The following is a 14,644-nucleotide window of genomic DNA, read 5'->3' as shown; positions in this document are numbered from 1 at the left end:
TCCTGTGTCTGTGTGAGTTTCCTCCCACCTTTCAAAAACGTACAGGGATTGTAGGTTAATTGGTGCATTTGGGGGTTACTGGTTCATGGGCCAGAAGGGCCTGTTACAATACAGTATATCACAATTTAAAATTTAGTCTGTTGCAAGATTAACCGAAGATTTGAATTGGTTGCAATGTGAAAGCATTGTTTCAATTTCCCTGTATTAACCTTGCATAATGCTTCCCATCCATGGCGACCATCCTGGCTATTTCAAGCATAGTTTTGATGCTCAAGGTTCTTGGGCTGTTCCTAATGAACTAACATGACCTATTTTGGAATCAACTGTTGGTTGATGTGCTGATTCATGGACTGTTAAGAATTTTAGGGTACGACGAAAGACAGACTGTACACCTGTCTGTGAAAGGTGGGAGTTGAAATTTCGGATAGACCTTGATGAACCATAGATTTAAGTACTCTGAGTTAGTTGGAAATATAATACCTTGTTTGTCAGTAATGATTGCATTTTTACTATTTTCTAGGTATTCTGACAGGGTCATATTATTCAGTAGGAACGCTTTTAAATCAAATGATTGTTGCTTACTATCCGGTAAGTAAACCTTTTTTTAGAATTATGATTTTTAATTGAACTTAGAAACTTATGAAACGTACCCTGTGGTTCATTGTTAATGAAATAACATCCACACTATTAATGGAATCAGTACTGAGCAATAAATACATAAAATGCTAATGAATGTTTGAGGAACTTGTTTGTGTTCTCCTGCATCTTTTTTTTGTCTATAATATTTTGGTTTATTAGAGTTGAAAATGAATTAGAGACCCAACCCAACATTTGTATCTTGCTGTTATTTCTCCATCCCTATTTTCATCAGTGTTGCTCTTAGTTGTAAAGTATTGGAAGGGATAATATTAGTCACTTTATTATATATTCTTCTGACAAGTTATTCAATGAAGGTCAATAATGCATTTTGTCATTCACATGTAATTATGTGCAAGATTCAACAAAATTCCCATGAGAAATTTAGTATGCATGAAAAATCATGTATTTCAGTATGAAAACTGTTTCTGTGGTTTTGTTTTGCAAGGGGCAAGAATTGAATGCGGGAAGAATTGGCCTAACTTTAGTAGTGGCAGGGGTGGTAGGTTCCATTATCTCTGGTTTCTTTGTGGACCGTACAAAGGCATACAAGTGAGTACATTGTTTTGGCTTTCCATTATGGTATGAGTGAAGAACCAATATCTGTATTGTTAAGCAGGATGATTTTTTAATTTGGGGCATTGTTCCTGGACCTATGATTAACGTAATGACTCAATTTAACAAGCATTTCTATTCCTTGTTTTTTTCGGTTATAAATTAGAAATTTTTTCCTTTCTACTGAAGGCAAAGTATGAGAGAAAAAATATTAATACACTCATGTACCAGATTTTCTTGGCTTAAATTAAATGATCAGAATTACATTAACTTGTGTTAATTTTGTAACATAGAATGATGGATACTGATTAATATACAAGAAAACATGTAATGAAGCTAAGTATTAACCAGGTATTTAATAGCTACTGATGGAGAAACAAAATTGCCTGAGCTTTCTTTGCCTTTTTAATATTAAGCCCATGATGCTGATATATAAATTTATTCTCATGTACAAATTCTGTTACATTTTGCTGGAACAGGTACAGGCTAAACAGCTGTTATTCTGCAAATTTGCACCTGCAATGCCTCCAGTCTGCTTATCCACCTGTCGTCCATATATTGTGAAAACGTACTGTTCCCATTTATCTTGAAAAACCTGAATAGACAAAAGAGAGATGGTTCTCTTTTGAGGAGCAGTTTCCATATGTTTGTTGATCCTTTAAGATTCAAGATTCAATTTATTGACATGCAATAAAGATAGTGAAACATTACAAAAAATTTGTTTTCACCTGCCATAAGGCAGACAGATTTGCCATTGGCAGAAATTGCTTGAAGCATCTCTTGTAGTCAGAGAAAGAGAGTCACCTCAGAGTTACCGTGTGTCCATGGATTTGCCTCCAGTGCTCCCCAGCTCCTGCAGCTGTGCAGAGTCCAGTCCAAACCATCAGAAGTCTGAGCTCCAGATCGAACTTCAGGAAGCCTTTAGCGCCCTTGGCACCCTCTCGCATCCCAGTCTCCAGCAGTCTGCAACCTACGTGGGTTCCTCCCCTCGAGTCGCCAACAGTGCATTCCTCAGCCTCAAAACCCCTCACTGGTCCGCCGCCATGGTCACCATCCCATGGGTCATATCCTCTGCTTTTTCCTTATCAGATGGGGGGTGGTCTCCCATTTTCTGGTGCCCTGCACCAGTCCTCTGCTTACCTGGAGTCTGCAACCTCTTGTGGCTGCTACTGATCATAGGCTCTGACATCTTGGGCGTAGACCTTGTGGTTGCGGGTCCGCACTAGTGGCAGCGCTGCCATTTCAGCGGCTCTGACAGCATAGGTGTTTTCCCAGAATTTATTACATCATGCATGCTTTGGTTCCCATCGGTACCCTTTATATGATGGATGAACTTTACTCCTAAAACAGCATTAATATTCAAGAAAATCTTAGTTGGTGGATTTCCCGTTCATCATTTCTTATAAATAAATTAATCCCTTGGCCTTCTTAATTCAATTGTAAGCTATTGTTTTGCAACCTGTTTGACGCCAGATTCCAGGATTGCATTCTATTCCTAGCTCTGTCATGGGAAGGGATTATCAGGCAGACACTGAAAGATTCAATGCTTACGTTTCCTCAAAGAAATGCAGGATCCCTTCTGAAACAAGCGAATATCTGGCCCACAACTGCTTAAGGTGGAGTAGGAGCTTTAGAAATGGTACCGAGAATCTCACTCTATTTGCATCTATCTCAGTAAATTTTTCCTATTTCTTTTGGTGTCATTTCTTTCCATCCCTTATCGGTCTTCAAACATGATCTGTTTTGGTAGAATTTTGGTTCTGTTGTTCACTGAATGCCTATCATTATATAGGTTTTCTGTCCCAGCAACTTGTGCAAATTTTCCATTTCAAAGATTAAGTGTAGAGGGGTTCAAATTGGGAATGCTACATTTTCTTAAGAGGAACGTTAAAGATTTTCTTAGTAGACATAATATTTCTTTGCCAGAGGCCAATTAAAATGTTGTGTGAAATTGATATATTTTTCCCTATTTACAGGCAGACCACACTTGCAGTCTATATTATTTCATTTATTGGAATGCTCGTTTTCACCTTCACATTAAGCCTTGGCCATATTGAAGTCGTATTTATGACAGCAGGAATCTTGGGGTAAGAGACTATTATGTCTCTCAGCACATTATGTTAGGGAAATGCTCTTGAGTGTATTTGGCATAAAATGTTCAGAGCTACACCTGTTGTTGGATATGCTATAAAACTGAAAATTTTAGTAACAATAATGTTTATGAAATTGATATTTTAGAATTATTTCAAATCAACAGAGACAGGCAAGTATAAATGTAGTTATTAGGATGCAATATTTGTCAAATTGGAAATCTGCTATAGAATCTTGTCTTTTATTCTTGGCAGCCTACATCCCTCTTTAAAATAATATTTTTTAAAATTCTGAATTGGGGTACAATTCAAAACTAACCTTAGTAATGTGTAATCTTGCCGAATAACTGGATATTCTCCTTCAGGGGGCCACATTTTGAGACCTATCTGTTGTGACCTGATGCCCGTGTGTACCTCTTCTGCAAGGGCTTCAGGGTAGCAGTCAGAATTGGGAACTCTGTCCTTTTCACTTGTCAATGAAATAAGAGCCATTCTGTGCCTATGCTTTTGCATTGCCTAAGACTTGATACAAAATGAATGCTGCGTGGTTTGTTTCAGCAACCTTTCATAAAATGGTTGAGTCGTCAGGGGAGTCTGGTGTCTCTGATTTGACTATAATTGTATGAAGTAAGCAAAAACTGGTAGCTGTGACCTTAGCAATTTTAAAACTTTTTTTTTTGCTTGCTCAAGTTGGTAATCTTTTTTCCAAGCCAAATATGTCCGGGAAAGGAGTGATTGACCTGAAATTTAAATGCAACTCTGGATCATAATCAGTATCTTTTGTAGCCGCTTTAATCATGGCACCTATGAATAACGATCAAACTTTACAGTTTAATAATTGTGTTCCCTGGACTTAAAAAAGTTGAGCTATAGCTGGCAGCAGAGCTCATATTAATAGCTGCTGGCTCAGGTTTAACACTCAAAGGATCACAACTCGAGTTCCAATAAATTCTCAGTTTATGTAAAACATAAGGTCCCCTCGTTTTTAATATAAATAAAGCCATAGTATAAATATTCCAAGAGTGCTATTGACTACTTTGTAGTAATCTTAGTTTATTACATAAAAATTAATAAACTAGTCAACAAATTTAAACTCTTTTTATGGGAATGAGCTTTCCCCTTGACCCTTTCACTGAGATGTAATGGAATCATTATTAATTTATTTGTGACAATGTATCCGCTTTGTTGTTCTTTACTACCTGTTAGGGACATAATGTTTTTTAAAATGTTTGTAGGTGGCCCAGTGGTGAACTAACATGTTGCGCCACAGAGTAATGGACATGGGTTCACCGCACGATTCCTTGTATGGTGAGTTCTTGATCTCAACCAGTTAGTCGAGGGGAGAGATTTCCCTAGAAAAAGGGAGGGAAGTCAACTGCACACCTCCAACAGCTGGTTCAAGAGCACTATAAATAAAACTTGGGAAAAGATGGCCATCTCATCTTTAACTAGAGGCTGAGAAAATAATTCTCAGAACTGAGTGGAATAATTAAATTCATATCCCAGCTTGGACCTGTTCAGATTTGACCTTCTCATTCAAAGGTGAGCAAACCAAATGCAATGAGTTGTGTCCATAGCGCACACCAAGAACTGCTTCTATTGCAGCTATCACCCTGACAGCTGTCTAAAAGCTTATTGACTAATGCACTAGGACCCAACAAGTAAGAAATAACAATGTTCTAATGCATTAGTTAAGATTCTTTTATTAACCTGTTGGAAAAATTGTTTCTTTCCATTTCTAGAATGTGAAATGCAAATTGCAATGGTATGCACAGCAAATGTCTTTGAAACAAGTCTTAGTTCACTTATCCATTAACATTCAGTATTTTATATCCTCATGGTTTAATTGTTGCATCTCCATCTCTTTACTGTAGGATGCAGTGCAATTTCTGTCTTTCTTCCTAAGGTGCACATTAATAATTTTATTTGATTATATAATGAACCAGATTGACTAGATTGGATTTACATTTTCGTTCTAAACTCTTTAGCATTTTTCTAAGTTGCGAAGTCTGACAATTTAGTTGAGTTGTTTGCGCTGTTGAACCTGACTCAGTTTTCAGATTTATTTCTTCTTGTGATGCTGCACTTGTAATGGTGAAAACTGGAATAAGGTGAATAAGCATATCGTTTGTGACTACAGGTGGTCCCAGACATACGTCCGAGTTCCGTTCTGACCGATCGGTCGGATCTTGAAATGGACACGTCGGACGTACGTTACTCCGGGCCTGCGCTCACCTCCCCCCACCTCGAACACCATGTCCGCCAGCACCTTCAGTGGCAGCAGTGTCTCAGCGCCCGCTTCAAAAATGTATTTTCCAGGACATCTAGGAAATCGTCAGTGAAACTACAGCTACTGCACTTGTTAGAGAGCTAACATGAGGTCTACAGTATGAAAATAGACACCTTGGCCCAACTTGTTCATGCCTCCACATAGGACAGTTGTATCTGTAAAGCTGTAAGCATATGATTAACTACCTTTTTGTTGTATCATTAAAATAGATGAGCAAAATAAGTGAAAATCAAGAAAACTGTAATGTTCAAAACCTAGAATATAAAAATTGAAAATACTCAGCAGGTGAAGTCATATTAGTGGGAAGAGAAGGAATTAAAGTTGGATAATGTTTGTCCACTATAACATTATGGCCTAACCCAGTGGTTGTCAACCTTTTTTTTCCCCACTCACATACCAGTTTAAGTATTTCCTATGCCATAGGTGCTCTGCAATTAGTAAGATGATATGTGAGTGGAAAGAAAATATTCGAAAATAACTGTTTTAGTTGTACCAATTGACACGTTATGTACACGGTTTCATAACTCCAAAGGAAATGGACCAATGACAATTTTTCTCAAGCAAAATATTTCAGTAACAATTGGGTCTAGAGCAGTGCTTCTCAACCTTCCCTTCCCACTCACGTGCCACCTTAAGCAATCCCTTACTAATCACAGAACACCGGTGGCATAGGGATTACTTAAAGTGGTATGTGAGTGGAAAGAAAAAGGTTGAGAACCACTGACCTAACCTGAGTATTTCCAGCCTTCTGTTTTTATATTGGGCAAATCAGTAGTGCCATTACAACAATGTTAAATCTATCCAATTAATTAACTTTCACCTTACAAATTTTTGGAGTTGCATGGTTAGCGTAGCAGTCACAACACGCTGTTACAGTGTCAGCGACCCGGGTTTGAATCTGGCACTGTCTGTAAGGAGTATGCTCCAGTTTCCTTTTACCCTTCAAAACTTATTGGGGTTGTAGGTCAATTGGATGTAATTGGGTGGCGTGGGCGGAGAGGACTTGTTGCCATGTTGTATATCTAAATTTAAATCATATCTGCTCCTCTTTGCTGATGTTCTTAAGCTTTTGAAGGACTTCTTGCAGGGCAGCAGTAGTAGTTGTTCTATAGTTTTGATTGAATAAGTATGGCGCTGTGATTTTTCCTATATTTTATCAATATCTATTTATTAATCCCTGCTAAATCTGAATAAGCGAATACATTTTCACATCAGATGTAGAATAGCTATTCTGGTTATAAATGTAAATGTGGTTCTGAGCCTCTCAGCTGTTAAGTATATAATGAGGATAGAATTGGAAATATTCATTGTACCCACGGGTATGTTAAATAGAATGCTTTCCCCAACCCACCCATGTTGTTCTCTTCCCATATCTAGAAGAGTAGCAGTTAGTACTATGCTATTTCAGAGCCAGCAGCCAGAGTTCAAATCTGACACTGTGTGAAAGGAGTTTATATATTCTCAGTGTTCCTGTAGGTATCCTTCGGGAGCGCTGTTTTCCTTCCATGTTCCAAAGATGTACGGAATTAGTAGGTTAATTAGCCACGTAATTGGGTAGCACAGGCTCATGGGCAAGAAGGGCCTGTTATTGTGCTGTATCTCTAAATGTAAAAAAAAAAGCTGTTTCTAGCTGACAATAGCAGTTATAAATTGTCCAGCCCAACTTTTAAGTGTCTTTGGTTGAAGTTTTACTTCCAAACTGATTATTTTAGCTGGTATTTTACTGTTTATTAGCAGTGCTTATTGGCATAATAATTCTTGAGCAAAGCTGGAATTGTGCTTCTGGAGAAGTAATAGCATTGGTATCTGTTGTTTCCATTTGAATACGAGGATTTTGCTTGCATGTCAGACTGCTGGGGATTGTTTTTGTATTGGAAGTCACAAATTTAATTAGGGAAAATAAAGATGACATTTATTCTTTGTATTGTACACAGTAGAGTATGTTTATACCACATTAGTATAAATCGCATGCTTAATTAAGTGGGGAAAATATCCACACCCAAGTTCCAGAGAACTGTAGAAATTGCCGCATACATTGGCCTGGGCTGCTCTATTCCAGTTTTAAACATAGAACATTACCACACAGTACAGGCCCTTCAAGCCCACAATATTAAGCCGATTTCTATAAACCTACTTAAAAAAAAACTAAACCATACTTACCTTGACACTCCATTTTTCTTTCATCCATGTACCTCTAAGTGTTTTAAATGTCCCTATGGTACCAGCCTCCACCACCACCTCTTGCAACTCATTTCAGACACACTATGCTCTTTTTTAATTTACCTTGATGTTTCTCATAAACTTTCCTCCCCTCACTTGTACGGATATCCTCTGGTGTTTGCTACTCTCGACCTGGTTAAAAAGGTGCTGGCTGTCCACCCTATCTATGCCTCTCATAATCTTGTAAACCTCTAAGTCACTTGTCCTTTGCTCCAAAGTGAAAAATCCTAGCTCTGGTAACCTTGCTTCATAAGGCACATTGTTCAATCCAAGTAAGATCCTGGTAAATCTCTGCACCCTCTCCATAGCTTCCACATCCTTCCTGGAAAGAGGTGACCAGAATTGAAGCAAATATTCCATGTGGTCTAACCAGAGTTTTATACAGCTGCAACATTACCTCTCCACTCTTAACTCAGTCCCTCATCTAATGAAACCCAGCACACCATAATTCTTCATAGCTAGTAACCTGTATGGGAATGTAGAGTGAACTATGGATTTGAATCCCAAAGTCCCTCTGTTCTTCCACACTGTTTAGAATCCTGCCATTAACCATGAACTCTGCCTTCAGGTTTGATATACCAAATTGCGTCACATAATAGATTTGGATTGAACTCCATCTGCGACTTTTCCGCCCAATTCTGTATCCTGTCTTTATTCTGTTGTAACCTATGAAAATCTTCTACTCTGCACAGCTCTTCCAACCCAAGTGTCATCTGCAAACTTATTGGCCCCTCCCTCTGCTTCCTTGTTTGGGTCATTTCTAAAAGTCACAAAGTGCAGGAGTCCCAGAACAGATTGCTGCAGAATTCTACTAGTCACTGACCTTCAGGTAGAATATGTTCCATTCACTTCTACCCTCTTCTTTCTACAGGCAAACCAATTCAGAGTCCGCACATTCAAGTGTCTGTGGATCCTATGCCTCATCATTTTCTAAATGAGTCTACCACGCGGCATGTTGTCAAATGCCTTACTGAAATCCAGTCACACCACATCATCTAGCACTATACTTTCATCAGTTTCTTTTGTTACCTCCTCAAAAAACTCGGTTAGGCTCATGAGGCACATCCTACCACACTCAATGCTGACTATCTCTGAGGAGACCATACTTTTCTAAATGCTCGTAATTCCTCTCCTTTAGAATCCTCTCCAATAGTTTGCACACCACTAATGTAAGACTCCTATGAGACCCATGGGCATATAAGACCCCCCCCCCCATTAAGAAATCTATTTTAGTTATTTATGGGTAAATATTTAATATTGAAATATTTAGCTACAGTATAGCAGGAAAAAAACTTGGATAAAACATACGAGGACCTAACAGGAAGAATCTTTTTAATAATATTTCTGTAATTTACAAGAGATAACAAAAACAGCTTAGCTATACCAGAAAACATTTTATAAAAACAAATTGCCACTGTCGGTCATGATGCGGGGCCTGCTGTCGTGCGCTCTCCAGGTGGCCCGCTACCACGCGCTCTCCCTGCGAGGGGGGGAAAAGCGGAGTGATGGGATCAGTATGGGGACTAGTGGTGGGCTGTTGGGGGTGGGGGAGGGAGCAGGACCAGTGCGGGGATTAACAGCAGGCTGCCGGGAGAGTCTTCCAACAGCCCATCACCAGCCCCCACACTGATCCCACCATTCTGCTCCTCCACCTGACTGCCTGTAACCAGCCCCCAACAATAGATGGCGATGATCACTGTCGACATTACTTACCAATATCACCCTAATTTCAACTTCGCATACAAATCCCGGGGAGTATTTTTGAACTTTTTTGGGGGGGAAAAAGTGGGTCTTGTATTCAATCAAATATGGAAATCCCCAGGATTCTCCCTATTACCTTTTTTAAACAGGGAACCACATTTGCCATTTTCCAAGACTCCAGTGTCTCCCTTGTGGCCAGGGAGAATGTGAAGATGATTCTCAGTGCCCCAGCAATCTTTTCCCTCACTTCTTGTAGTAACTTGGGGTGCATCTTGTCCAATTCTGGGGACCTATCCTTATACTTTTAAAAAGATCCAACACTTCCTCTTTCTTAACCTCATCAGGCTTCAACACATACACTTGGTCTGTTCTGACCTCACTTTGACCAAGGTCCCTCTTTGGTGAACTAATTGGTCTTTTCACAACTATAAAATTTGCCATTTTATGTGTTTTTGTCTTTGTCCATAGCTATGCTGAAGCTCAGGAAGTTTTGGTCACTCTCACCAAAGTGCTCCCCCACCAAGAGGTCTGTCACCTGACCAGGTTCATTACCCAGTACTAGATCCAGTAAGGCCTCTCCTCTAGTCGGCTAGTCCACATACTTTGTCAGAGATCCTTCTTGGACATACCTGACAAATTCTGCCCCATACATCCCTCTTGCATTAAGGAGGTGCCAGTCAATATTCGGGAAGATGAAGTCTCCCCTAACAACAACCGCGTTATCCACAGCATTCCAAAATCTGCCTCCTTATTTGCTCCTTGATGTCCTTGGGGGTATTTGGGGACCAATAGACTATTCCCAATACAATGATTGCTTCCTTCTTGTTTTTGAATTCCACCCACACTGACTCAGTAGACAATCCTTCCCTTTCACAACTATGATTCTATCCCTGATCAGTCATGCTACTTCCCCACCCCCCCACCTCTTTTTAAAACCTCTCAGCCCCAGTAACTTCATCAGACACTTCTGCCTTTGCATCAGCCAAGTCTCTGTAATGGCCACAATATTATAATTCCATGCTTTAAGATAATCTCCTTCATTGAAATAAACACATTTAAAACTCTCCATCTATATTTATGCTTCCTCCACTGCCTGTTCTTCCTCAAATTCACAACCTTACATCATTTGCTCTATTTACTGCCCTCTCATCTTGATTCCCATCCCCTGCCAAACCAGTTTAACCATTTCACAAATCTGCCAAGCAGGATATATTGAATACCCTCCATTTTGGGTGGAACCCATCCTTTTTATATAGATCATACCTTTCTCAGAAGAGATCCAAATAATCCATGAACTCTTGACCCCTGAACTATCACTTATGCCACACATTTATTTGCCATAACTTCCTATTCCTGCCCTCATTGGCGTGTGGCATAAGCAGTAACCCAGAGATTACTACTCTTGAGGTCCTACTTTTCAACTTTCTCTCTAACTCCCTATCTTCCCTCTTCAGAATCGCATCCCATTTCCTATTTATGTCATTAGTACCAATGTGGACCATGACATCTGACTGCTCACCCTCCATCTTGTGTACTCGATCTGAAACGTCCCTGGCAACCTACCATCCAGGTGTCTCGATCTTGTTCACAGAACATCCTATCTGTTCCCCTATCAAATTCCCAATCACTTCTTCCGGTTTTGATGCAATCTAGCTACTACATTCTAAAATACATGAATGTTCCCATGAAAGAACTGTTTCCTAGTGAGTTATGTACTCTAAAATTGGCCTGAATTTCTGTAATCAGTGTATGCATTTCTAGTCCCAATAATTACGTCTCATTGCTTTTGCTGTTTTTAGTGCAGTACTCGGGTGAACCTGACAAACTTAGGTCAAATGTTTTTATAGTTGCATTTTATTTTAATTTCCTTTGTTGTTCCCAGAGAAAAACTTTTAAAATCTGCATATTAAGATCCAATTTAATAGTTAATAACTAAAGTTGTAAGTATGAATCTTCAATAGTTGCAATACTTTTGTATGTAAATAAAGTGTTTTAGATTTATTCAACTTGAGGCAGCTGATAATTCAACTGGACTATACAAAAGTTTAGTGATCAGAGTTTACAAAAATAGTTTTGACATGTGCAAATTGACTAAATATATCTTTATATTTTCAGTTTTTTCATGACTGGTTATCTTCCACTGGGCTTTGAATTCGGTGTAGAAATAACTTATCCAGAATCTGAGGGGACATCATCTGGACTTCTCAATGCCTCTGCTCAAGTAAGTGTTTGGGTGCTCCATCATGATTTTGGTTGGTGGGGAATAACAACTAGTTCAAGATCTTTACAAAATAAATAAAATAATTTGCTGATAATCTCAAGATATAACCATTTTAAATGACACCCTGTTTCAGTTGATTATGAAAACAGTGGTGTGTGAAGGTGTTGTACGCTGGAATTTGCAGTTTCTTTAGCAGAGAAAAAGATGAGACTTGGTGTTTTACTAGTTTTTCAAAACAAACTTTTGCATACCTGCACTAATTTCAGCATGTTCAGGGCCCTTGATTGTGTGCCCAAGGGTTCATCTACCCTAATGTGCTGACAGTTTATTGTTCCTGAATCTGTCCTTTTATGCTTTATCATTGAATTTGCAATGGTATCCAGTGGTGGAGCACTAGCATGTTGGAAATGTCCCTTGTTTAAACTGGGTGATCTTGTGCCTGTTTATTTCAATAAGTTTAAGTATTTAATTAAGATTTTGAAAACCTTAGATATTGAAAAGCATTAAAATGTGACAGTTTTTGTATTTGGTAAGTGTAAAGGTGCCACTCTTTCACTGATTTACTCAGCAATTTAGAAGGCACAGCTTGTTCAGATCTGAACATATGACTAATGAAGTTGCACAAGTCTTTGCAGTTATATTTGGAGAATTTTGATAATTTTTTAATGGAAGCATAGGACATTAAATCAAATTTATTATCATCTGATTGTACAAGTTCATTCCAATGAAACAACGTTCTCTGGTCGTCAGTGCGTGATATAACGAACCAGATATAACACACATACAGACAAATAATACATATGAAGGATAAGTATTTTATCTATAAAAATAAATAAATACATATTGTTTTGTACAAATTAGAGTCTCGGATGGTTAGTGTGAGCAGTTCCTTTCAGCATTCTCACTGCCCCTGGGAAGAAGCTGTCCCTCAGCCTGGAGGTGCTGGCTCTGATACTCCTGTATCTCTTCCTTGATGGGAGCAGCTGAAAGATGCTGTGTGCAGGGTGGAAGGGTCTTCAACAGTAGATCACGTTGATGAAGTGGAGGAGGGAGACTGCAGGGATCCTCTTTGCTACTCTTATGGACCCATGAATTGACCTTCGATTCATTTCTCTGCAGTAACTGTACCACACTGTGATGCAGCCGGCCAGGATGCTCTTGATAGAGCTCCTTTAGAAGGTTGACATAATGGTGGCCAGTAGCCTTGTCCTCTTCAGTCTTCTTAGGAAGTGCAGTCGCTGTTGCACCTTCCTTACAAATGAGGAGATGTTGAGTCTACGATAGGTCACTGCAACATAATTTGTAAGTGCAGTCAGTAATGACAAATTGTTTAAAATAAATCTGGGCCAACATCTCAAACCTACAAGTTTGAATATGAACTGACAATTTACTAATGATGTTTTTGAGACCGTGACAGTTTGAGGTATCAACCCACCCATTTCACTGGACTGCAATTTTTTTTTCAAAAGGTTTGCTCCCTGAAAAGACTTCAAGCTGAATACAAAGATAATTCCAGATTTGCTGTGTCTTGAAAGAAGTTGGACAAACATTAAATTATTTTTTATTGAATTTAGCACATTGAATCACACATTGTGTTAGTTCAACTGACCTAAAAATGTTTTGCGCTGATTTTTTTTTTGTACTCAGCATCTGATGTCTCTCATGACAGTGTCCAAAAATTTTCAGCCTGCATTGGCTTTTCCATGGTCACAATTTCCTGGTGAAACCTTTCACCATGTTCATCACTGTACAAAGATCAGCAGGGAAGAAGTGTGAATGCAGAAAATGAATGAGACGTTGCACTTCATAGTTTTGTATGCTTGAAATAGACCTAAAATATAACATGAAATCACAAAAATAGGTTTTATCTTACAAAAGGGTACATGATAGGAAATTTTTAAGTGAATTTTGTGATCAGCAGCCCAAAATCCATAAAATACACCCAAAAGTGTTCAGGAAGCAAAATCTTTGTTGTCCAGTGTTATTGGATACATAACATGCATGCCATATGATTGGGTCATATAGAATTTGGAAAGGTTCCATTGTGGCTCCATTCATATTACGTAACTTATCTGGTAAATAACATATGTAATAATTTTATTTTTGATGCTCCTGTGCAATGAAGTGAAAATCTTATACAAGCATAATTATTATTTTTTTTAAACTGAGGTGTTTATATTCAATAGGGAACCTTGAGTTTAGTAATTTGTTGAAGTGCATTTGTAAATTGAAAATGATGCATTGGCTATAACTGTTAGGTGTCATCTTTGTCTCCAAGGGTTGATACGCTGGTAGTTTTCTGGGATTGCACATATATTCATTGTTTAGGAAAGGGAATTTGAGCCTAACTATGATACAGTTAAATGAACAACCATCACTAGATCTACTTTAGTGGGGTACTATTGATAATTATGGATTTTTTTGCCAATAACTGCTTCAAGAGTTGATGGGGCATTATTAATCTTGGTCTGTATTTTGTAATTAATGTATTTTTTGGTTGCAGCTGTTTGGAATTGTGTTCACACTGGCCCAAGGAAAGTTGAAGGCTGATTATGGCTCACTTGCAGGAAATATCTTTCTTTGTTCTTGGATCTTTGTGGGAATCATTCTTACAGGTAATTAACTGTTTTGTATGGTTTAAACCAAAATGTGTATGGCATTGCTGTTTGAGAAAAGCAGTGGCTCTATCTGCTAAATATAAAAATTATAATGTGGAACAATGAAAAGGACTATTGAGACCATTCTCTCCACAGACCTTGTACATTCTTCCCTATTCAGTACTCCATTCAGCCCAGTAGGTTTTGCTCAGGAAGTAGCTAATGACTGATAAACCTCCAAGAAGATAAAGTTCTGCATTTCTTTTCCAAATTCACTTCTGTTGCTTTATTATTTTTCTCCTCTCCACACCTGAAATGTAATCAAGAAAATCTT

The 14,644-nt window shown here is 38.5% G+C and overlaps 1 protein-coding gene across 1 annotated transcript in view; it reads left to right on the top strand.

The window, feature by feature from the left end:
* Window positions 1–14,644, top strand: part of flvcr1 (FLVCR choline and heme transporter 1) — a 54,406-nt gene that overhangs the window by 23,597 nt on the left and 16,165 nt on the right. Inside the window, exons 4-8 of the mRNA XM_069931326.1 lie at window positions 521–588; window positions 1,085–1,188; window positions 3,168–3,278; window positions 11,608–11,713; window positions 14,217–14,328. Of these exons, the coding sequence (XP_069787427.1) occupies window positions 521–588; window positions 1,085–1,188; window positions 3,168–3,278; window positions 11,608–11,713; window positions 14,217–14,328 (501 nt within the window). The remainder of the gene's footprint in view (window positions 1–520; window positions 589–1,084; window positions 1,189–3,167; window positions 3,279–11,607; window positions 11,714–14,216; window positions 14,329–14,644) is intronic.

The sequence above is a fragment of the Narcine bancroftii genome, chromosome 4 (assembly GCF_036971445.1).
Source record: "Narcine bancroftii isolate sNarBan1 chromosome 4, sNarBan1.hap1, whole genome shotgun sequence".
In the NCBI taxonomy this organism is placed as follows: domain Eukaryota; kingdom Metazoa; phylum Chordata; class Chondrichthyes; order Torpediniformes; family Narcinidae; genus Narcine; species Narcine bancroftii.
This window is presented reverse-complemented; position numbering and strand designations above follow the sequence as displayed.